Below are 24,033 nucleotides of genomic sequence, written 5' to 3' on the forward strand. Positions count from 1 at the left end.
ACCAAGTGTAAAATTTTACTGAAACTCAAACATGAAGGATGAAAAACTATTCAAAGTATTCTTGCATTCTATTTAAAAGCTGCTCCACTTTAAGCCATGCTAGTAAAACTGTGTCTTCTAAATACAATCAAAACTTGCTTAATTATACTTTTGTTTTATGAGTTTTTAAAAAACATCAAATTAGTCACTATCTACATATTTCACAACTTTCCACATAATTCCCATCCAAATTCAGCAAATTAAAAGTGATAAAACAATACAGGTTATTAATCCCTTATCCGAAACCCTTGGGGCCAGATGAGTTTCGGAATTCGGATTTTTTCGGATTTCAGAACGGTAGGGGTACCTGCAGCTCTTTGACATTTTCACAGTGAAATTAAACTCAAAATCACAAAATAACTAAAAATATCAGAGAGCAGCAGACGCACGTGAGACTGGTAGCAGCGCGGAGACACAACCGACGCCTCACACCTGCGTGGGTCAAGCATCGACCGTGTCGGGTCATGTTTGGCACCACTCGGGTCATGTCGTGCACACGAGTGACACTCCACAAAAAAAAACTTTCGGTTTTCAGAGCTTTTCGAATTTTGGAATTGCGGATAAGGGATTGTGCACCTGTACTATTTTATACTTTTAAATTTGAAGTGTTAGAATACAAGCTGTGTTATTGCACAATACACTTACATTTTAGTTTATTTGTTTTAGGGAGTCCTGTAGCAAATTAAAAATGTTTGCAAAGTGACTTCACAATTGAGGACTTAACTGGAATAGCACAACTCCCAACTACTGAGGAAATAATGCTCAATAGGGCCACAAATACGGTGTTGAACACCAAGCTACAATTTACCGTAATTACCTCATTCATTTTCAAAGCAGCTATTTCAAAAGTGATCTCAAAACTATTACACAGCAAGCTGATTTTCATCGTCAGCAGAGGAACATTATTTGGCAATATTTTGAATTTAACCATACCTATTTTTTTGAATTTGCAACCGTCATTCCAATTAAGAAAAGCAGTAAAGAGCTTTTCTGATGCAAGTAAAATGGAATATCACGCACACCTAAAAATCCAACACTAATTCATTATTTTGTTTATTCTATGCAGATTACAACGGAACCAAAGTGTGCTGAACATACATGGCTTTGGCATCATTTTTAAACTTGGACGCCAAATGCATACCATCAAATTAAGACTCCACATCAATGCCAATTAAATGTACTACCACATATGGAAACTCTTAACCTTTTTCTACAATTCCCTCATACACCAATACCCTTAATGATGTATTTGAGGTAAATATATTTAGAGCTCCTCTGTTTAATTCTTTAAAAACTGAATTGTGCTCAGTAATAGCTACTTAGCTCAAACAACTAAAATGAACAGTTGAATTATAAAATTTATCATACATTTCTAGTTTGCTCACACTCTTCCTCGTCAATTAGGACAGATTATACATCATGGCGGCAACAGCGTCCTTTGAATAAAGCAAAGTATCATTGCACATTTCTGAGAACTGCATGGTTATTAGCAAACTTCAGGTTCAAGAAAATAAGATGCTTCAATTGAAAAAATCTCAAATTATCCTTTTAGTTAGTAACATTTTTCCTGCATTTAAATTTACCAAAGAAAATTGTGTAATACGGTTTTCAAAGATTACTTTCTGGCACTTCGACTCACTTAGTTCCATCATACCTCCTACACCTCCTTCAGCTTCTCCAAAAATATAATTTATGTTGGAACTTCATGGGGAAAGCACAAAGTACCTGCTTGTCTTTGGAGTAGAAGGATGCAATGATGGGCATGTGGAAAATGGAGAAGTTAATCAAACCCTACCTAGGAGCCACTGTCCCTCCTCACCCCTACCAGAGTTAACTTTTTTTAGTTTATTGTAGATACATTATATGTTGGGCAAAATTATTTTCATATGCTTATTGTACTAAACCAAGTTCTTGTTAAAGACAGCTCATTTTTTTAAAATTCCTTCTAAATTCAACAGAACCATCAATTATTTCAAGTTTGAATTTATAACCAGCAATGTTAAATTTCAAAAGGAAACTAACAGCAATTTAACGCTGTTAGTCAAAGTCCAAGTTAAAGATATTGCAGGGTTACTGAAAACCTTCAGATGGAATATGCTAACTGGAATTCCACAGACAAAAACTTGACAAAACTCAATTTCCAATTACAAAAGGATCAACTTTGAAAATGTCACGATAACTATGCTAACTTGACTGGTATGGCCACTCATTGAGTTTGGCCATTACATGCATAAAACAGTAACTGATTCATAAACTGCAGGACGTGTGCCTATTTAATGCCCAATTTCAAAATGCTCAAAGCAAGCTTCAAATTCGGCCAAGCAGCCTTCAACATAAAGTTCTAAATATTGGCTTTTATTATCCAATTTATTGTACGCTGGGCCATTATCAACTGACTCTACTGATGAGTTGAATTTGAGTGATGTACCTTACCATGATCGGTTCATGTTATTCTGAATTCGTTCATGGGATGTGGCCGTTGCTGGTAAGGCCAGCATTTATTGCCCATCCCTAGTTGCCCTTGAGACGGTGGTGGTGAGCCGCCTTCTTGAACTGCTGCAGCCAATGTGGCGAAGGTACTCCCACAGTGCTGTTACGTAGGGAGTTCCAGGATTTTGACCCAGTGACAATGAAGGAACTGCGATATACTTCCAAGTCAGGATGGTGTGTGACTTGGAGGTGGTGGTGTTCCCAAGCGCCTGCTACCCTTGTCCTTTTAGGTGGTAGAGGTCGCGGGTTTGGGAGGTGCTGTCGAAGAAGCCTTCGCAAGTTGCTGCAGTGCATCTTGTAGATGGTACACGCTGCAGCCACGGTACGCCGTTGGTGGAGATAGTAAATGTTTAAGGTGGTGGATGGGGTGCCAATCAAGCGGGCTGCTTTGTCTTGGAGGATGTCGAGCTTCTTGAGTGTTGTTGGAGCTGCACTCATCCAGGCAAGTGGAGAGTATTCCATCACACTCCTGACTTGTGCCTTGTAGATGGTGGAAAGGCTTTGGGGAGTCAGGAGGTGAGACACTCGCCGCAGAATACCCAGCCTTTGACCTGCTCTTGTTGCCACAGCATTTATGTGGCTGGTCCAGTTAAGTTCCTGGTCAATGGTGACCCCCTAGGATATTCATGGTGAGGGATTCGGTGATGGTAATGCCGTTGAATGTTATGGGGTGGTGGTGGTTAGACGTTCGCTTTTTGAAGATAGTCATTGCCTAGCACTTAAGTGGCTGTTAACATTTGCGCCACACATCAGCCCAAGCATGAATGTCATCCAGGTCTTGCTGCATGCGGGCATGGACTGCTTCATTATCTGAGGAGTTGCGAATGGCACTGAACACTGTGCAGTCTGAACATCCCCACTTCTGACCTTATGATGGAGGGAAGGTCATTGATGAAGCAGCTGAAGATGGATGGGCCTAGGACACTGCCCTGAGGAATGCTATTTAATGGAACAGTCCATAACAAAAACAGTGGGAATTTATGCTAACTTAAATGGAAAATTTATGTCCTCTACACCACTAGTTCTATGATCACTGAGATATAAGGACCAACAGGCCGGAAACATTACATATTTTTCCCTGGCTTCTGTTGGGTTAGACCATCTTGCCTAAAGTGCCAAGTGCCACTGCCATTAGCTCCAACACTACCAAGTATGGGTGCAATGGCTTTGTGAAGAATTAGTCTACCACCACTGCTCACACGCAGCAGAAAAAAAGACCACTTAGCTGTGGAACTTTAGCCTGACACCAGTCACCACCTCCAGTAAAATAAGACAAAGTTAGAGGGAAAAAATTAAGTAAATTTGGGACCCTGCACAGGTAGATTGGAAAAACAACTGCAAGGTAAAGCAGTAACAGGAGTAATGGAGGGGTACGGTAGCATAGTGGTTATGTTACTGGGCTAGTAATCCAGAGGCCGGGACTGATGATCCGGGGACGTGAGTTCAAATCCCTACCACGGCAGCTGGGGAATTTAAATGCAGTTAGTAAATAAATCTGGAATAAAAAGCTAGTATCAGTAATGGTGACCATGAAACTACTGGATTGTCATAAAAACCCATCTGGTTCACTAATGTCCTTTAGGGGAGAAAATCTGCCGTCCTTACCCGGTCTGGTCTATATGTGACTCCAGACCCACAGCAATGTGGTTGACTCTTAATTGCCCTCTGAAATGGCCGAACAAGCCTCACCACCACCTTCTCAAGGACAATTAGGAATGGGCAAAAATGCCGGCCTTGCCAGCAGGCCCACATCCCATGAACGAAAAAAAAAATTTCAGTGAAGAGACAGTTCACGTACAAACTAGGCATATTCCTTTGAAGGGAAAGGGTAGAGCATCCATGTCGAAGGAAATAAAAGTTAAGATAAAGCAGAAAAAGAAGGCTTATGACAAATGTCAGGGGCAAGATTCAGTTAATGACCAGGAAGATTATGGAAAGTACAGGAGGGAATTGAAAAAAGTTAATACGCAAGGTAAAGAGAGGTTACAAGAAAAGATTAGCAGGCAACATTAAATCGAACTCAAACAATTTATAAACATATAAAATGTAAGCGGTTAGCTAGGGAAAATGTTGGGCTTATTAAGGACCCAAATGGAAATCTTGTAGAGCAGAGGACATGGTTAAAGTATTAAATGAGTACTTTGGATATGTCTTCACAAAGGAAGCAGATGATGTGACGATTACACTGAGAGGGGGAAGTTATGGACAGGATAGTAAGAGAGAAGACGTACTAAAAAGATTAGCATTAGAGTTGGTAAGTCACTTTTTTTTTTTTTTAATTTGTTCCTGGGAATGTGGGCATCGCTGGCAAGGCCAGCATGTATTGCCCATGAGAAGGTGGTGGTGAGCTGCCTTCTTGAACCGCTGCAGTCCTTGCGGTGAAGGTACTCCCGCTGTTAGGGAGAGTTTTCCAGGAATTTGACCCAGCGATGTTGAAGGAACGGCGATATATTTCCAAGTCAGGATGCTGTGCAACTTGGAGAGGAACTTGCAGGTGATGATGTTCCCATGCACCTGTTGGCCTTGTCCTTCTAGTGAAATACAGATCACCGGTTTGGAGGGGGGCTGCCAAAGACGACTTGGTAAGTTGCTGCAGTGCATCTTGTAGATGGTGCACACTGCAGCCATGGTGTGCCGGTGGTGGAGGGAGTGAATGTTGAAGGTGGTGGATGGGGTGCCAATCAAGCGGGCTGCTTTGTCCTGGATGGTGTCAAGCTTCTGAGTGTTGTTGGAGCTGCACTCATCCAGGCAAGTGGAAAGTATTCCATCACACTCCTGACTTGTGCCTTGTAGATGGTGGAAAGGCTTCGGGATGTCGGGAGGTGAGATACCCGCCGCAGAATACCTAGCCTCTGGCCTGCTCCTGTTGCCACAGTATTTATGTGGCTGGCCCAGTTAAGTTTCGGGTCAATGGTGACCCCCCAGGATGTTGATGGTGGGGGATTCAGTGATGGTAATGCTGTTGAATGTCATGGGGCAGTGGTCAGGCTCTCGTTTGTTGGAAATAGTCATTGCCTGGCACTTGTGTGGCACGAATGTTACCTGACACTTATCAGCCCAAGGCGGAATGTCGTCCAGGTCTTCCTGCATGTGGGCATGGACTGCTTCATTATCTGAGGAGTTGCGAATGGCGCTGTACACTGTGCAGTCATCAGCAAACATCCCCATTTCTGACCTTATGATAGAGGGGAAGGTCATTGATGAAGCAGCTGAAGATGATTGGGCCCAGGACACTGCCCTGAGGAACTCCTGCAGCGATGTCATGGGACGGTGATGATTGACCTTCAACCACCACAACCATCTTCCTTTGTGCTAGGTATGACTCCAGCCAGTGGAGAATTTTCCCGGACTCCCATTGACTAACTTGATTGAATTCTTTGATGAGGTAACAGAGAATGTTGATCAAGGTAGTGAGTAAATGTAAATATGGAGTTTTGGAAGGCAGTCAAGGTAGTGAGTAAATGTATATATGGAGTTTTGGAAGGCAGTCAACAAAGTGCCACACAGGAGGCTTATTAAGATGGAAGCGCATGGAATTAAGGGGAAAGTGGCGGTATGAATATGGAATTGGCTCGGTGACAGGAAGCAAAGGGTGGTGGTGGATAGATAGATTTCAGACTGAGAGGTGGTTTGCAGTGGTGTGGCCCAAGGGTAGTTTTGGGTCCATTACTCTCTTCAATTTTTATAAACGACCTTGACTTGGGTGTAGGGAGCAGCATAATAAAGTTTGCAAATGATAGGAAACTTGGCAAAATAGTAGATAACGATGAAGGCAGTTATAGGCTTCAGGATGGCAGAATGGGCAGAAGCATGGCCGATATTGTTCAATGCGGAGAAGTGTGAAGGTGGAAGTGTGAAGTGATGCACTTTGTGAGGACTAATATGGAAAGAGAGTACACTACAAATGGCACGATTTTGGAAAGTGTAGATGAGCAGAGACCTTGGTGTCCATATACACAAATTCTTAAAGGTGGCGCGGTAAGTTGCTAAGGTGGTTAAAAAAGCATCTGGGTTACTTGGGTTTATATTTAGAAGCAAAGAATGTAAAAACAGAGAGATCATGCTGGAACTTTATAAATCACTGGTTAGGCTCAGCTGGAGTATTGGACAATTCTGGGCCCCACATTTCAGGAACGATGTAAAGGTCTTAGAAAGAGTAGAGGAGGTTTATCAGGGATGAGGGACTTCAGTTATGAAGAGAGGTTGGAAAAGTTAGGACTGTTCTGCTTGAAATAGAGAAGGTTAAGAAGTAACCTAATAGAGGTTTTCAAAAGGTGAGAGGTTTTGATAGAGTAGAGAACTATTCCCTGAGGCGAGTGGGTCAATAACCAGAGGTCATAGAGTCAAAATCATTGGCAAAAGATCTCGAGGGGAGGAGGAGAAATGTTTTCACTCAGAGTTGTCGGGATCGGGAACGCTCAACCTGAAAAGATGGTGGAAGCTGATTCCATCAATAATTTTAAACAGGAGTTGGGGATGAGCAACTTACAGGGCAATGGACAAAAAGCGGAGATGTGGGACTAAGCATGACTACTCGAAGAGCCAGCAAAGGCACGACGGGCCGAATGGCCTCTTTCTGTGCTGTAAGTGTCTATGCTTGTATGTAAATTAGGAATTCTGAAAGATAATGGGTTTACAGAAAGTCAGGATTTAAAAAAGGTACGCCATTAAGTAAATTTATTTAAATACTAGGATATATTTCTTGCTTTTCACAACTTGTGCAATGACGGATATTTGTATTCATTTCATGTGAATTCATAAACCAAAACATTTTATTTAACTGATTAAAGCAGCAGAAGTGTTTTAACAGTCTTTTTTTGGAGTAATTTATCATTCAGAGAAGTATTTTTATCCTTTTAGCATTCCAAGAGAAAAATCTAACTAGCTCAGTGCTTGAAAAGTTATCTAAATTACTCGCCCACAAAAAGAGGAAGCAACGCACTGGCCAGACTGGTTTACAGATATATACATGGCTTTCCCTTGAGTTTTTAAGTGAAATTAGTATTTTACTAGTGAGGCCCCGAGACCACTAGTTTTAAAAAAGATGCTGATCTCCTAGTTATGACAACTTCCGCAATAATATTGTACAGCAGTGTTTCTCCCATTTGTAGAGCACGCTACTACCCTTGGAAGTAGATTAGCTGCAATATTGGTGGTCTTTTCAAGCTAAACATTATATCTTTAGACAAGTGCTGGTAAAATCATGGAGGGGACCACTATTATCTCAGAAGTAGCTTTGTATGATCAAGACCTCTTTTTGCCACAGCCAATCAGAATTCTTCCAAAACAAATTAGGCCTAATGGCATCACAGATTGAAAGTGCACTTCCAAGAAGAGGTTTAAAATCAAGTTTCCTTGATAGCTCACTGAATAAATACACTGCATATTATTGTACGGAACCATACAGACTGGGAAGGTCCTAGATTCCATTCTTGATATGTGCAGAGTTCTATCATCTCAACTAAGTGCAGTGGTGGGCATAACAGCCTTCAGCATCTCAGGGCTAGAGAGATCAGCCTCCAACTCCTAATCGTTATCCAGTGACTGTTGCTGCCACAAATGCAGGAAGATTGGTAACTTGGCTTGGTACCAGAAAGTTTTCAGTGGCCATGGAACATTACACCAGTGAGAGTTATCAGAGTTGGGAGAGAAGTTGAGAAAAGTGGGAAGAGTGTGACCAAGAGATCAAGATCCCTACAAAGTCTTTTCAGTGTAACTTATCATTTCTGAATTTTACTCTGAAGATTACAACTAAAAGGTATTACTTTGTTTTGAACCATATTAAAGGAATTTGATCTTTATGTTCTCATAGCAATACGAATGCAATTAGTACTGAAGACTGCTTCAGCAATGAACTGGCCATTGCTAATTTACTGATTTTTATGCATTTCCCCCCATATTATTTGTTAAGACTACTTTTCAACAAGGCCCTTTTTAAAAAGACTTAGCCGATTACCGAAACTTGTTATAACTTTGACACTATATATCAAAACATACTTTGATATTTTCATCTTCCTTCAGCATGCATATTTTTTCATTGCAGACTTTGGTTGGTGCCACAAATTAATGATAAATCTTTAAAAGTAACAGCACAAAAATGAATATGAAAGACTTTTACATTAAAATCCTATTCTCCTGTACATCACACAACACCTTTTCATAAACCTAGAGTGGACTAGAATTGTCAGTTTATTTGTAATGGAGGAGCAGAAATTTTCTCTACCTAAATATTGGGCAGCCCGAAACCATTGTTTTCAGTCCCCACCACAAACTCCATTCCATAACCATCGTTTCCATCCCTCTCCCTGGCAATTGTCCGAAGCTGAACCAGACCGTTCGCAACCTTGATGTTGTGTTCGACATCAAGATGAGCTTCCGACCATATATCCGCTCCATCACTAAAACTGCCTACTCCACCTCCGTAACATCGCCCCGGCTCCAACTCTGCCTCAGCTCATCTGCTGCTGAAACCCTCAGCCATGCCGTTGTTACCTCGAGACTTGACTATTCCAAGGCTCTCCAGGCCAGCCTCCCAACTTCCACCCTCCATAAACTTGTGCTCATCCAAAACTCGGCTGCCCGCATCTTAACTCGCAGCAAGTCCCGTTCATCCATCACCCCTGTGCTCGCTGACCTACACTGGCTCCCGATCAGACAACACCTCAAATTTAAAATCCTCATTCTTGTTTTCAAATCCCCCCATGGCCTCCCGTCCCCATTTCTGTAACCCTCGTCCAGTTCTACAGCCTTCAAGATCTCTGCGCTCCTCCAATTCTGGCATCTTGTGCGTCCCCGGTTTTAATTGCTCCACCAATGGCGGCCGTGCTTTCAGATTCCTTGGTTCCCAAGCTCTGGAATTCCCTCCCTAAACCTCTCCACCTCTCGCTCCTCCTTTAAGACGCTCCTTAAAACCTACCTCTTTGACCAAGCTTTTGGTCAATAGTGCAGATATCTCCTCCAGTGGCTCGGTCTCAACATTTTTATTGCTAATGCACTTGTTAAATTTTGTTATGTTAAAGATGCTATATAAATGCAAGTTATTGGTGTTGTAACTCCACCCACAATTAACAAACAAACACCCAAACAACCTAGTCTTTCTCTTTATAAAATAAAACATATTGCTCCTCGAACTGTTCAGCTGCTTCAGACAGTAACTGCTGAGCTTTACAAACCAGGAATATCCGAGGTTTGAACACTCCCCAATTCTGTACTGTTAGTCAAACCTCAGCTGAGGTGGCAACTACTAATGATCTTAAAGCCACTGTTGAATACAAAAAGACTTGAAAAATTGGGAAATACAAAGACTTAAAAAATTAGGTCTTTTTTAATTAGAACAATGCAGATTATGATAGAAATTATTAAAATATAATACTGGTAGATAGAACCAGACCCTTTTCAGTAGTTGAGGGTCAGAGATACAAGATTAAATACAAGAGATTTAGAACAGAGGGCAGGAGAAACTTCTTTACACAGATTTGAGGCTGTGGAATTCCCTTCCAGGGTTTGGTGGTTAAATCGCCATTCAAGATTAGATTGGACAGGGAGGTCAAGGAAAAGGATTGAAGGGATACGGGCACAGAGTAGGTAAATGTGATTCGAGCTGTTTGCTTACATGGAGGATAAATTTTGACACACATTGAACATAAGACGTAGGAGCAGGAGTAGGTCATTCGGCCCCGCGAGCCTGCTCCGGCCATTCAATAAGATCATGGCTGATCTGATCTTGGCCTCAACTCCACTTCCCTGCCCGCTCCCCATAACCCTTCACTCCCTTACCTTCGAAAATCTGTCTACCTCCACCTTCAATATGTTCAATGACCCAGCCTCCACAGCTCTCTGGGGAAGAGAATTCCAAAGATTCACGACCCTCAGAGAAGAAATTTCCATTTTAAATGGGTGCCCACTTATTCTGAAATTATGTCCCCTAGTTCTAGATTCCCCCACGAGGGGAAACATCCTCTCTGCATCTACCCTGTCGAGCCCCCTCAGAATCTTATATGTTTCAATAAGATCCCCTCTCATTCTTCTAAACTCCAATGATTATAGGCCCAACCTTTCTTCATGAGACAACCCCTTCATCTCTGGAATCAACCTCGTGAACCTTCTCTGAACTGCCTCCAATGCAAGTATATCCCTCCATAAATAAGGAGACCAAAACAATACACAGTACTCCAGGTGTGGTCTCACCAACGCCCTGTACCGTTATAACAGGGCATCCCTACTTTTATACTCCATTCCCTTTGCAATAAAGGCCAACATTCCATTTGCCTTCCTAATTACTTGCTGTACCTGCATGCTAACTTTTTGTGATTCATGTACAAGGACCCCCAGATCCCTCTGTAACTCAGCATTTTGTAATCTCTCCCCATTTAAATAATTTGCTTTTTTACTTTTCCTACCACAGTGGATAACCTTGCATTTTCCCACATTATACTCCATCTGCCAGATTTTTGCCCACTCACTTAGCCTGTCTATATCCTTTTGGAGATTCTTTGCGTCCTCCAAACAATTTGCTTTCCCACCTATCTTTGTATCAGCAGCAAATTTGGCTACATTACACTCAGTCCCTTCATCCAAGTCATTAATATAGATTGTAAATAGCTGAGGCCCCAGCACTGATCCCTGTGGCACCCCACCAGTTACAGTTTGCCAACCTGAAAATGACCCATTTATCCCGACTCTCGGTTTTCTGTTAGTTAGCCAATCCTCTATCCATGCTAATATATCACCCCCAATCCCGTGAGCTCTTATCTTGTGCAGTAACTTTTTATGTGGCACCTTATCGAATGCCTTCTGGAAATCCAAATACACCACATCCACTAGATCACCCTTATCCACCATGCTCGTTACATCCTCAAAGAACTCCAGCAAATTTGTCAAACATGATTTCCCTTTCATAAAACCATGCTGACTCTGCTGGACTATATTATGATTTTCTAAATGTCCTGCTACCACTATTAATGATGGACTCCAGCATTTTCCCAATGACAGATGTTAGGACTATTTCCAGGCTCTAACTTCTATGTATCGCTATGGAAGGTGGGGGAGAGGGGAAAGAGAAACAAAAGGGCACCTGTGACTTTTAGATTTAGCGGTTATTCTTTCCCTTCCCACAATTGAATAGTCTGCTGATGGTTATTGCCTAGATTCACACAAAGAATGATCAGAAAGCATCTGGATTCATCCAGCTGTACTTCACCCAGGAATCAATGCAATCAAGGGAGGGGGGGTGCATTGGGGAGGGGGATTGGCAGGATATAGGAAGTATAAGGATTATATTGAAATCAACTGGAGCAGAATTAAATTAATAATAATGACCCTGCATTGCTATTTCGCTTGGATTATTTTGGCTTTCTTCAGACCAGGCAAATATTTCAAATTTATACTATAGGACTGTCGCTAATGCAATTCTTAGGAAACATACAGCTAAATTTAGGGACCAACATGAGCAAGAACTACCATGCTTACAAGCATTAGCGAGCAAGGCAGTTTTTCCAGGTTTAATGTTCTTAAAATCGGTCATCACATCAATTTGTTTCTCATAGTCTACTGGTGATTGCACTACTGCTTGGGAAACCTATATATTGCCATGCAATTTATGTGGCATATATACTAGCCTCCATTCTGCAGTATTAAGATACTCCTCTGTGTAATCTTTGTGGTATATGGATAAAATTACAAAATTAGACTAGAAATGCCATCATAGTACACCATGACACAGTACAAAACATTGGTTAGGTCACAGTTAAGAGAACTGTATGCTGTTTTGGGCACCCTACTATAGAAAGAAGATTAAAGTGTGTACACAGTGTAAATTCATATGGATAATGTCAGCAATGGGAAACTATAGTTAAGAGGAGGGGGGATGAGGTACTGGGGCTATTTCTACAGAGCAGGCCAAGAAGATTTAATGGTATTTCTTTTTAAACGAAAGAATTTTGACATAGGAAAAGACGATATTTCCTCTGGTTAGGGAATCAGTGATGAGGGGGTCGTCAATTTAAAGTCATCTCGGGGGGGGGGGGGGACACGAAAAATTCCTTTAAACAGGGTTTGTTGAATCATCAAATGCTCTGCCACCGGGAGTGGATTGAGGCATCGGCCACTGCATCCTTTAAAGGAAAATTGGCTAAAAAATTGGCGAGAAAGATACAAGGCTATGGTGAAAGAGTAGTATTGGGATTGGATTTAGATTGCTCTAGCAAACAGCTGGCTTCCTTCGGTGTTGTAAACTTCTTCTGATCTATGGGTTATTAAACAAATAACTTGGATAAGAAATGGCTGTCAGCAAGTTATACGGAGAATACACACTGGGAGACGGATGGCTTATGGGAAATAAATTGAAAAATACACAGACTACAGAACACTCATGAGCACCACAGGCATAAGTTAATTTACAGCAGCCACCGTGTATTCTATTTAAACAAGAATTTTTTTTTTTTTTTTTTTTTTTTATAAAAAGTCACTCAAGTCCAAATTAATTTTGTACCATTTTGTCCAACTTAGCACAGATTTAGAAACTGGCACGTGATATACATGGTGATTAACTTGCAAGGCAGCTCAAAATGGTGAAATAAGTAAGTTTGTAATAGAAACCTTTTTATTTAAGCACCTTAAAATAAATACAACATACATCAGTGGCAGGTAGTTTACAGATAACATTCTTAATTTGGAGGGTTTTTTCAAAAATAAATTCCGATAAATTGCAATCAAATTGTATAAAAGACAATAATTCAATCAAGTGTATTTTTATGTTAAAATCTGTGAAAACAAAACACGAGTTGTTTGTGGACAAGAGAGCGAGAGGATGAATTACTTCAAAAATTGTTATTTATAATAATATTCGGACACTTATTTCTGCTGGTGGATTACCAGGAAATAACCTGTACACAAACACGATATTGTGCAATGACATGGATTACAGGCTACTTTTTTTAAATAAAACGTGATAAATTAACATTTTATTGCGTGATGTATAGCAATATCCAAAAAAATCATTTTTAATGGGACACGCAGAGCAATGTGTCATTATGAAAAACCATATCAAGCTAAGTTTTCATCCATTCCATTTTATGATTTTTTCTGCTAATTTGTGCAACCCAAAGTGAGAATTGTCAGTACTTGGAACACTTTCCATCTCAGCTACTCAGCATTGAGAAGTCCCAAGTTAGGTATAGTTAGAAAGCAAAGCTCTCCCTACTTCCAACAATAAGCCTCCGCCCAGCTTGGCGTCCCTTCTATTTCACACACCAGCCATTCTGTTGCTTGACTGAGATGGCCAATTAGTGCTATATTCTGAAATTACTTTTGCACGTCCTAATTCAATAAAAAGCACGTTATAATGTAGCATTCTAACATAATTCTATCAATCTCCTAAACAAATTGTAAAATTTACTGTTAATAGAAAAACTGTACAACACACAAGCACCAAAACTGGAAGTCGCTATAATTTGCATACTCCACATCATCAATAGAAATTTGTTTAAATGCAGATTTACTTGTTTAAGATTCTATGATTCCGACATGGAGAGCACATGCAATGTAGCTTTTAATATTTTATTGAGATACTGGCTAAATTAATACTTTAAGATAATCAAGTTCACAAGAAAGGGGAAGTACTGAAGCTGATTCTGCAAAAACTTAATTCAAATATGAAGTTTAAAAGAAAAGTTCTACGAATCATATACAATATTCTATGCTTCTTTGCTATTAACTTACTTGAGGACACATTAACTATTCAGTGCAAATCCATGGTACATCACTGGGCGAAAAACAGCACAAACAACTACATACAAAATGCTTCGACGATGATGCATTATTCCAATCTTTTATTTATATGAATAGTTAGTGATACTTTTACACAAATTTAATAACCATTACAAACAAGAAATTAATATTCTAAGAGTAGGCACCTTCCAATGGAATCGAAGGGGCCAAATTAATTGGGGGGGGGGGGGGGGGGAAAAAGAGAACAGGCCACTCAGAAATAATTGAGGTCTTACTTTGACAGCCAAGTTGAGCTCTCGGCAAAATTCAGCCCTGAAGATATAGTAATGGATTATCTCATGCAAAAATTACTTCGACTACCTTCTTTTCTCCCCGGTCTTGCCAATAGCTTTAGCAAATGAGCTGTGGAGCCAGTGTCAATGTTCAAAGGTCTGCTTATAAGCATGTCCCGCAGATGTGGAAAATTAGTATATTGTCCACAAGAATATTACAGATTTTTCTATATTCATGCAGGATCGCAACTACAGCATATATCTTGCAAATTATATGAGACGACACCTTTGTACAGGTCAAACAAATGACTACTTTAAGATGGCTGGTTAAGTTTCTGAAATCGACAAAAAAGTCATCAAGCAACAGTTCAACACATGTAGTAAACTTATTTAAATAATCAATTGCCACTGACAACAAAACTACTCGGGGTTTAAAACAAGAGGCTTATGACAGTCATTTCTTCACCAAATGCAAGCAACAGAACCAACTTGATTAGGCACTAGCAAAAATATTTTTCATGAACCACATAATTTGGCATTAAATTGCCGTACCTAGCTCTAAACGTTGTTACAAAGTTGATGGCTCACTCACCTTTGCTACAAAGTTCAAAAAGATTTTGAAAGAATACATCTCCCATTAGGCTTCCTATCTTCACCTTATTTATTTGCACTATTCAATCCTACTGCTCCATGTGGCCTCTTGAAAGCCTTACTATGTGTTGGGATCTAAGAAATGGGATTTTTTTTAAAGTACAAGAACAACTGTTGGTCCAAGGATTGTAAGTAGAAAGCATTCCAGGCTTTCAATAACTCAGACATTTTGGATGCCTAACTGCAACGACGTAGGCACATATAACAAGTTAATATTGAGAAAGGAATCCCCAGTCGTAACTCTTCTATCAAATGAAAAGGGAGGGGAAAATAGCATGTGGGTCAATTCCTGGTCACTAGTTCACCCTCTCGAATGGGAAAAGGTGTCTAGCACAAGGTAGAGAACCAATAGAAAGGGGAAGGGAAATTCTAGCGAGAAAATAACTATTAGAAAGAACGGATTTGCATTTCTATAGCGCCTTTCACGAACACAGGGCGTCCCAAAGTGCTTTACAGCCAATGAAGTACTTCTGAAGTGTAGTCACTGTTGTAATGTAGGAAACCAAATTCCACAGAGCAAGCTCCCACAAACAGCAACGTGATGAATGACCAAATAATCTGTTTTTTAGTGGTGTTGGCCAGGACACCAAATTATTAAACCAAATCTTTGGTCACATATGGCCTGCCCGCAACTTAACATGGCAATCAGATGGGTCAGATTAGAATTTAAACTGGCTGCTCTAATTTTGCACCAAAAGATTGGGAGAACACGAAGACGACTGATCATTTTAAAAATGTGTACTTGTGTATGCGCCCAGGCATCTTGGAATTGCAAAAATTAAAAGCAACACACAGGTTTTTGCCATACCTGAGGAAGGATGTTCTTGCCATGGAGAGTGTGCAGCGAAGATTCACCAGACTGATACCTGGGATGGCAGGAATGACATATGAGGAGAGATTGGGTCGATTAGGCTTATACTCGCTGGAGTTTAGAAGAATGAGAGGGGATCTCATTGAAACTTATAAAATTCTAACAGGACTAGACAGACTAGATGCAGGAAGGATGTTCCCGATGGCGGGGGAGTCCGGAACCAGGGGTCACAGTCTAAGGATAAGGGGTAAGCCATTTAGGACTGAGATGAGCAGGAATTTCTTCACCCAGAGAGTGGCGAACCTGTGGAATTCTCTACCACAGAAGGCAGTAGAGGCCAATTCATTAAATATATTCAAGAAGGAGTTAGATATATTTCTTAAGGCTAAAGGGATCAAGGGATATGGGGAGAAAGCAGGGACAGGGTACTGAATTTGGATGATCAGCCATGATCTCATTAAATTGCGGAACAGGCTCGAGGGGCCTACTCCTGCTCCTATCTTCTATGTATCTATGATTCTGTGCCCATTGAGGACTTGAAACAAGTCATGCTGTTATATTTGATCACTAAACAGGTATTAGATATACCTCTAGCTGCATCTTTAATTTTAAATACCTTAAAAAAATGATCACATTCTGGAGGTTTTGATGCAGTGGAAAAGTTGATTAGAAAGAAATGTGGTATATTAAATAAGTATATGCAGTGAAATAAAAAGCTCAAATTATACATTTGGGAACAAAATTAAGTAGAATATAAATATCTTATTAAACACCATCATGTATTTCCAGATACGCGGTTTCTGTATGGTATACTCATTGTTGCTTGGATTATCATTGACTATTATGGGAAAGCAGGAATACTAATTTATGAAGCGAGCATTGAAAGCTGAATGCAGTTAGCTCAAATGCAACAAGTCCCACAAACCCTATTTTAGAGAAAAAAAAGCTGCAATTCAAAAATCGAGCTAAAAATGTACATTAAAAATCCCTAGATCAAGCTCAGTATATTTTGGATGCCAGACTTAACTACAAAATTATTTAAACTACAAATCCTGTATCTGTAGAGGTCATATTTGTATTATTTTAAGTCTTTCTTCTCTAAGAAGGGACTATGTACTTACAACTACAAGTACAAGACTGATAGGTACTGATTTGTTAAGAGAAAGCTACGGTACTGATTTAAGAGAAAGCTAGGTGACGGGCTAAAGTCTGTGATGCAGGACACGACAAAAGTTGAAAAATAGAATAAATCATGTAGGAGTGACTGGGTGATGCCAGGCTTGATGTACACCTTTTCTGTGGAGAAGAGGGAGAAGATTTGAGAACAGAAGGATTCGGAGTGGGTGGAGCACCCATTCGAGGTACTGTAGAAAGAACAGTAATACAGCAACTACGGAATGGATTACTGCTCTTCTACAAGTGACAGCGACCATGCATTATGAAGCAGATCAAGGAATAGTTACCCAATATCTCCACAAGTGGTTTGACTGAATAATATGCAAATTATTTTGTGTCACGATGAAGCTCTGACTACTACACTTGCATTTCTTCATTCGTTCGCCCCAAGAAACTATACTCCGCAGCGAACGATGGAATGTGATTTCCATTTAATCTCATGAGGCTGATCATAACTAATTTGCTACTGCTGTTTGAGTTATTGTCAAATCACTTGAGGAAATATCTCAGATAGTTATGAAGTGTCCTCTATTTAAATTTCCAGCAAGCTTAAAGTGGAACTCCAATTGGCCGAGGATTATTATAAAACTAAGAGGTGCAGTTTCATTCACCTCACAGCAACAGCGCTACTGCTGCAAAGTGAACGATCTAAAACAGATCCATATAAAAGATGTGATCCAAAGTATTAAACTCATATGAACGAATTATTTAAAGAAAATGAACAACCCCGGGCACGCAATTAAACGGTAACATGCCAGTCGTTTGGTCAAAGCACCTGCCTTCACTCTATTCCGAAAACTGACCTGGGTTTTGCCAAATTCTACCTTAATGCACACCTGTACTTTTTTGTTGGCTTTAAGTTCAATTTTAATAGTTGTGTTTAAAATACTATTGAATGCAACATGCAGGCTGAACCATTCATCATCAATGGAATTATTTCTATCTGAAATACTGCAATAAATGTGGATTATAATATTATGCATGGAATTTTAACTTGTGAATAAAGTATGAAGGCAACATACAATAACTTATTATCCAGAACTTTCCGCACATGAAATCGAAGTAATTTCATGTCAGACCACATATTACAAGTTCAATTTTTCCTTACTCAGGTGAAATTTTGCAATAGAATAACAAAACCTCAAACTCACTTATTTGGAAATTCTGCCAAATTAAGTGTATTTTCTTTGTTTAGATGCTTGTTGACACACCAGAAACCAAACAAAGTCACTGATATTTCCCAAAGTCAAAAATATCCATGCCAGATCATACAGAACATGGCTTAAAAAGCTTTTGCACCATGTATATTCTTCTTAATACACAACATCGATATATCAATTCAACTAAAAGCACAATTCTCATTTTAAACATAAATATACATAAACACATTGAACAAAATGTGCTCTAAACAGAAATGTATTTCATAGTTTCTTGCAAAATCTTTTACACAATAAAACCCCACAAGATTCCCTCGCATTACTGGACATATCTTTCACTTAAAAATCAAAACGAAGTTAAAGAAACCCTCCGAGTGCCAAGGAGCATCCTCCATACTACTTACTACACTGGAAACAACATGGTGTAATTCCTTTTACCTACATTCTACCCATTCCTCAGAGATCATGCAAAATATAAATCAAAAATAAAAGAACTGTAGATGTTTAATCAGTACAAGAAACAACCATTTTAAAACACACCTAGCAAACCCATACTTCATACGTGATCCATTAAACACACACACCTACTCAACCAAGTCAAAAGGAAGAGACACTATTGCCCAGCACTTCCATTTCATCACCTTCCATAACAATAAACTAGCTGAAGAAAAAGCTTAAAACGTCCTATGAAATGATTCCTTATTTTTCATATAGGTGATCAATAAATACATTTGAAACGGGGCGAATAAAAAGGGGAGAAAACAACTGCAAACGACTATGAAGGAAAAAGGGAGACTTCTCCATCCTCCATAACAATACCATGGTACAAGCACAGACCCTTTCCAGCCAGGAGGAAGCCATACCCCAAAAGAATTACCAGAATTATGTATAAATCCCCCCCTGAAATGTATATTAATATAATACGGTTAAATAATATAACACACACACGTATATAAAAATTTAAAGGGCTGTATCTGGACTAGTCTTGATTTTTTTCTCCCCCAAACAGCAGTTTTGAAGATAAAAATTCACCATAAAGACATTTACTACCGTGCATTAATGTAAAGGGACAAACTACATTCAAGAAATGGTTGCAGTACCTGTGCCATCGCTGGCTGATAGAGCCGGGGAGGAGATTTTAGGCCGCTTGGCTGAAGGCGGTCCGTCCAAGAGATTCTCTGCCATTTCTTCCCCGAATTTTAGAAAAAATTTACACCTCTCAATTTTGGTTTTTTGAAAAATAAAAGAGCAAACGAAACAGCGAGAGAAAAACTACGAATTAATCGGTCGATCTTTCTCTCCCCCCACCCCCCCTCCACCTCCTCCCGCAGAGTTATTATTTAAACAATTATATTTGCTCTCTCTCTCTCTCTCACACACAGAGCCTAAGGCCTAATGCCAGGCCCAGGCTTCTCAGGTCGATCGTCCATGGGCACCGAAAGAAAATAATAAGAACGGAAAAGAGAGGAGAGGAGGGGAGGGGGGAAGAAAAATAATAATTAAAAAAGAAAATGAGAGATGAAGCACGACGGCTTCTCCGACGAAAACCACATCCCCCGATCACTTCAGAACCCTCTTTTCCTTCCACATTCCCCGCAAAATATTAAAAAAAAATCCTGTCACACGGAGGGAGGGGGGAGAGAAAAAAACCTTCACAGAAAAAATGCCCCCCTTTCGATCCAATAGAGAGAGAACGATTCTCTCTCTCTCTCTGAGAGGGAGGAAAAGCCTCCGTTCTTCACAGGGGGAAAAAATGTGGAGTAACCGTTTTTTAAAAATTACAGAAAATGTTTAAATTTTTTTTTTAAATAACGGACGGTGGGAGTCGCCAAAAAAGATGAGTTTTTTTTTAAAACACAGTACTTTTTTTCCCTCCCTGCTGTATTGCTGATATATGGTTAGGTTTTTTTTTTTTGCTTTTTTTTTTCTCTTTCCTCCCTCCACCCCACGACTCTTTTTTAAATCTTTCTCTTGTCCCTTTTTTTTTTAAATAAAAAAATAAACCTTCCTCTCCTCCTCTCTCAATCCACACACAAGCCGAGCGAAGGGTGTGTGGTTTTTTTTTCTCCCTTCTCCTTTCTCTCTCTCCTCTCCCCTCCTGTCGCTCGCTTCTCTCTCTCTCTCTCTCTCAGTCTGTCTCCGTCCTCCTCTCCTCAAAACAAAATGGCGGCTTGTTGTTCTCTCAGACCAGCGCAGCGACGTGAAGAGAGAGAGAGAGAGAGTGTGTGTGTATGAGTGAGTGAGGCCGCTCTTCGGCCGAAATCGGCACCGGCTGGCGGAAATGGCCGAAGCCGCCTCACGTGACCCGCCGGCGCCGCCTCCCATTGGCCCGCCGGCCGCCCCGCTGACGTCATTTAACTCCACGTTCCCCAGGCTCCTGCAAATCCTCCCTCCTGCAACAGGAGAGAGAGGGAGGTGGTGGGTGATTCTGATGAAATGTATCACGCAGACCTTTTTTTTTGCAAATCTAGATTGTGTTTATAGGACGTGCAATATTTTGCTTGGAAAATACTGTTTCCCCCCCCTCCCCTCTTTGTATGCATTCTCTTTTGTATGCATTTGCACAATCTCTGATGAATTGATTCATTAAAAGAGTTACCTTTTTCCCCCTCTTTCCATGCATAGTATTATTACTACATGTATATGTAATATATACACACACACAATATATATAATTCACACACACAAAATAAATGTATTGTGGCCTGATTATGCACATTATCAACTTTTTCAAAAAGGAAAACAGGAGAGGTGGAAGAAAATCAATGCGTGCTGTTAGGATGGAAGCAATTAATCCTTTGACTAGGAATTGCTGGCATTGTATATAGCAGTTTACAGTATAGCAAATAAATCTACCGCAATGTAATGTTTTAAAAACTGTTTTTTATTTCATATTTTCAAATACACAGCAATGAAAAGAGGGGAAAGCAGGGAAATAAACTGACCCAGTTGTACGTTATAATCCGTGGTCAATGGAAAAACACATATGTTTGAGGAGCCAACATGAAGCATTGCACATATCCAGTGATAGACAAGCTATGCAGATGAGGAGGGTTCCAGCTTAGCCGATCTGAGGTTGGACGACAGTAGAGCGTTTTAATGGGCCTTGGGGCCTCCTCCGTTGGGAAAAGGGGGGCACAAATCAGCTAATTTTCCAGTCTTGATCATTGTCCAGCAGCTTCTGCTGGAAACGAGCACTTATGTCGACATCAGTTGAGGTTGCAACTGGGCTTTGCTGTGACCCCGTGTGCTTGACAAGCCTGCTGATACAAGGCTCACAGGTGAACAATGGCCGCTTGGCCAAGGTGAAACTGTATCCCAGCAAGGTGTTTAGTAGAGTGGTGAAATCTGGTGAAGAAAGGATTTTTTTTTAAAGAGAAAACACAATCTGAATTACTCATCTTGGACAACAAATATTACAATTCATAAATTACATGGTAATTGATAGATATTAATAGAAGTGAGGATAGTGAGAGTAACAAAAATAGAAGTAGGAATGCAACCACGTCTATTTGTATAAAGAATGAGTGTTATAAATAGCAGCAAAATCCCAAATGTAACTGCAGGTCTATAGTCACGGCCTAGCATGACCATGTCCAGAACTTGGGGAAAGACTACAACTTAAGCAATGAATACAAAACTGCCTTATTGATGACAGTGAAAAGAACAGAATAGGGAAATAGATTCCAGTTGGGATAGGTGGATACGAGGGACACCCCCCCCAACTCCATCTCAAATGCAGATACCCTGAACTCCACCCAGCCACCATCATTGTCAGTCCAACACCATTGGTCCCAGTGTGAACAGAAGGGATCCAGACCAGCTCATCACTGACCCTACTCCAGCTGTGGAAACCTGTCTGGGTGACTTTGCCCTGGCATTATCAGGGAACATAATATATTCAAGCTGGACCATCTATCACATTACTTGGATCCAAGTAGAGCACGATGGAAACGCTATCTGGCATCAAATATCTGGAATGCTCCATCATGCAGTGCAGAGATCAATTAAACAACTCATTCCAGCATCCAGGGGAATCTTATATAGAGATTAAACATGTCAGTGAATTAAGATCCCCGTGATCAGTTTGACCCACTTGACAACAGCGACCTAATAAAGCTGAGCTCATGAGCAGGTCAGACTAAGTGCAAGAGGCTACTGACTCCTCCTGAGCTCGTCTAATGTAAATTAGCAAGAGTAAAGTCAGCAACTGTGTCTTCCTGGTGTCCGATACATTTTATTTCAAACTGGACTATAGGGCGATGTATACAAATTGGCATGGTAAAAAAAAGTTGAGGAAATCTACTCACCACACATCAGTGGCTATCACTTTAACTGTTCAAAGATGGAATTCAAATTTATTTCCAAGATTCATCAAATGGCTTACTAGGTAAATGTACTACATTACTTAGTACTGATATAGAGACCAGGCAAGTGCCCAAGCCAAATGCTTAGACTCTGAGCTGATCTCAGGTGAAGGGCACAACAATTGGAAAAGGGAGGAGAGAATTTGTCACCGGTCCTTCTCCTGATTGCTATCCAGTAATCCAGCGCTAGAAAATACACACGTGGACACGGGTACGGTGCAGACTCAGGATTGATGCACTCAAATGGTGAAATAACCTACCAACTGTGTCACACATAAAAGAACAGCCACTTAGATGGGGTACTGGGAGGCTGGGAAAACTCTACCCCATCCTGAGTCACTTCCTTCAGAACAGTCGGGTAGAAATATTTTCAGAATTGCGCTGCAGTCTTTGATAACCTTTTGAGAGGCATTCCATCCCTAATCGCAGACCTGTTGACTGACGAGAGCAAATCTGCACCGCAGCGATAGCTGCAGAAAGCTGAGGAATATGAATTTCTATTTTGCTTGAGAAACGACTGGGTTTTTATTTTCCTCTCGCAAAATTAAGGGAAGCAGCAGAGGTTCCATGCTACAGGGCCAACAGCAGCTCTTCTACCCGTCCACTTCTGACAGCCAGGTTGTGGTGTGGGAAGTGTGAAGCTATCTGAGCTAAAAAAACATTTTAAAATAGAAGCTATTTTTTCTACTTCTATATCTCAGCTGTGGCTCAGTTGGTAGCACTCTCGCCTCAGAGCCAGAAAGTTATGGGTTCAAATCCCACTCCAGAGACGTAACTGTACAGGGCGTTGGTGAGGCCACACCTGGAGTACTGCGTACGGTTTTGGTCACCTTATTTAAGGAGTGATCTACTTGCATTGGAGGGTGTTCAGAGAAGGTTCACTAGGCTGATTCCTGAGATGAAAGGATTGTCTTATGAAGAAAGGTTGGGCCTGCACGGTGGCATAGTGGTTAGCACTGTTGCCTCACAGCGCCAGGGACCCGGGTTCAAATCCGGCCTCGGGTGACTGTCTGTGTGGAGTTTGCACATTCTCCCCGTGTTTGTGTGGGTTTCCTCTGGGTGCTCCGGTTTCCTCCCACAGTCCAAAGATGTGCGGGTTAGGTTGATTGGCCATGATAAAAATTGGCCCTTAGTGTTAGGGGGGATTAAATACGTGGGGTTACGGGGATAGGGCTTGGGTGGGATGGCTGTCGGTGTAGGGACCGGGTGCTAGGGTTTGGATGATCAGCCATGATCTCGTTGAATGGCGGAGCAGGCTCGAAGGGCCGAATGGCTTACTCCTGCTCCTAGTTTCTATGCTCATTAGAGTTTAGAAGAATGAGAGGGGATCTTATTGAAACATA

The 24,033-nt window shown here is 40.7% G+C and overlaps 1 protein-coding gene across 3 annotated transcripts in view; it reads right to left on the reverse strand.

The window, feature by feature from the left end:
* Nucleotides 1-20,595, reverse strand: part of LOC147099001 (histone acetyltransferase p300-like) — a 131,571-nt gene extending 110,976 nt beyond the window's left edge. For 2 of the 3 annotated variants that reach the window (XM_085969519.1, XM_085969518.1), the window contains exon 1: nucleotides 19,424-20,595. In XM_085969519.1, coding sequence (XP_085825645.1) covers nucleotides 19,424-19,508 — 85 coding nt within the window. In that variant the 5' untranslated portion in view covers nucleotides 19,509-20,595. The remainder of the gene's footprint in view (nucleotides 1-19,423) is intronic. The other variant, XM_085969520.1, reaches the window with a different exon arrangement.
* Nucleotides 20,596-24,033: the final 3,438 nt, after the last annotated feature.

This window comes from Somniosus microcephalus, chromosome 28, assembly GCF_052327205.1.
Source record: "Somniosus microcephalus isolate GS21.2 chromosome 28, FLI_Smic_1.0, whole genome shotgun sequence".
In the NCBI taxonomy this organism is placed as follows: domain Eukaryota; kingdom Metazoa; phylum Chordata; class Chondrichthyes; order Squaliformes; family Somniosidae; genus Somniosus; species Somniosus microcephalus.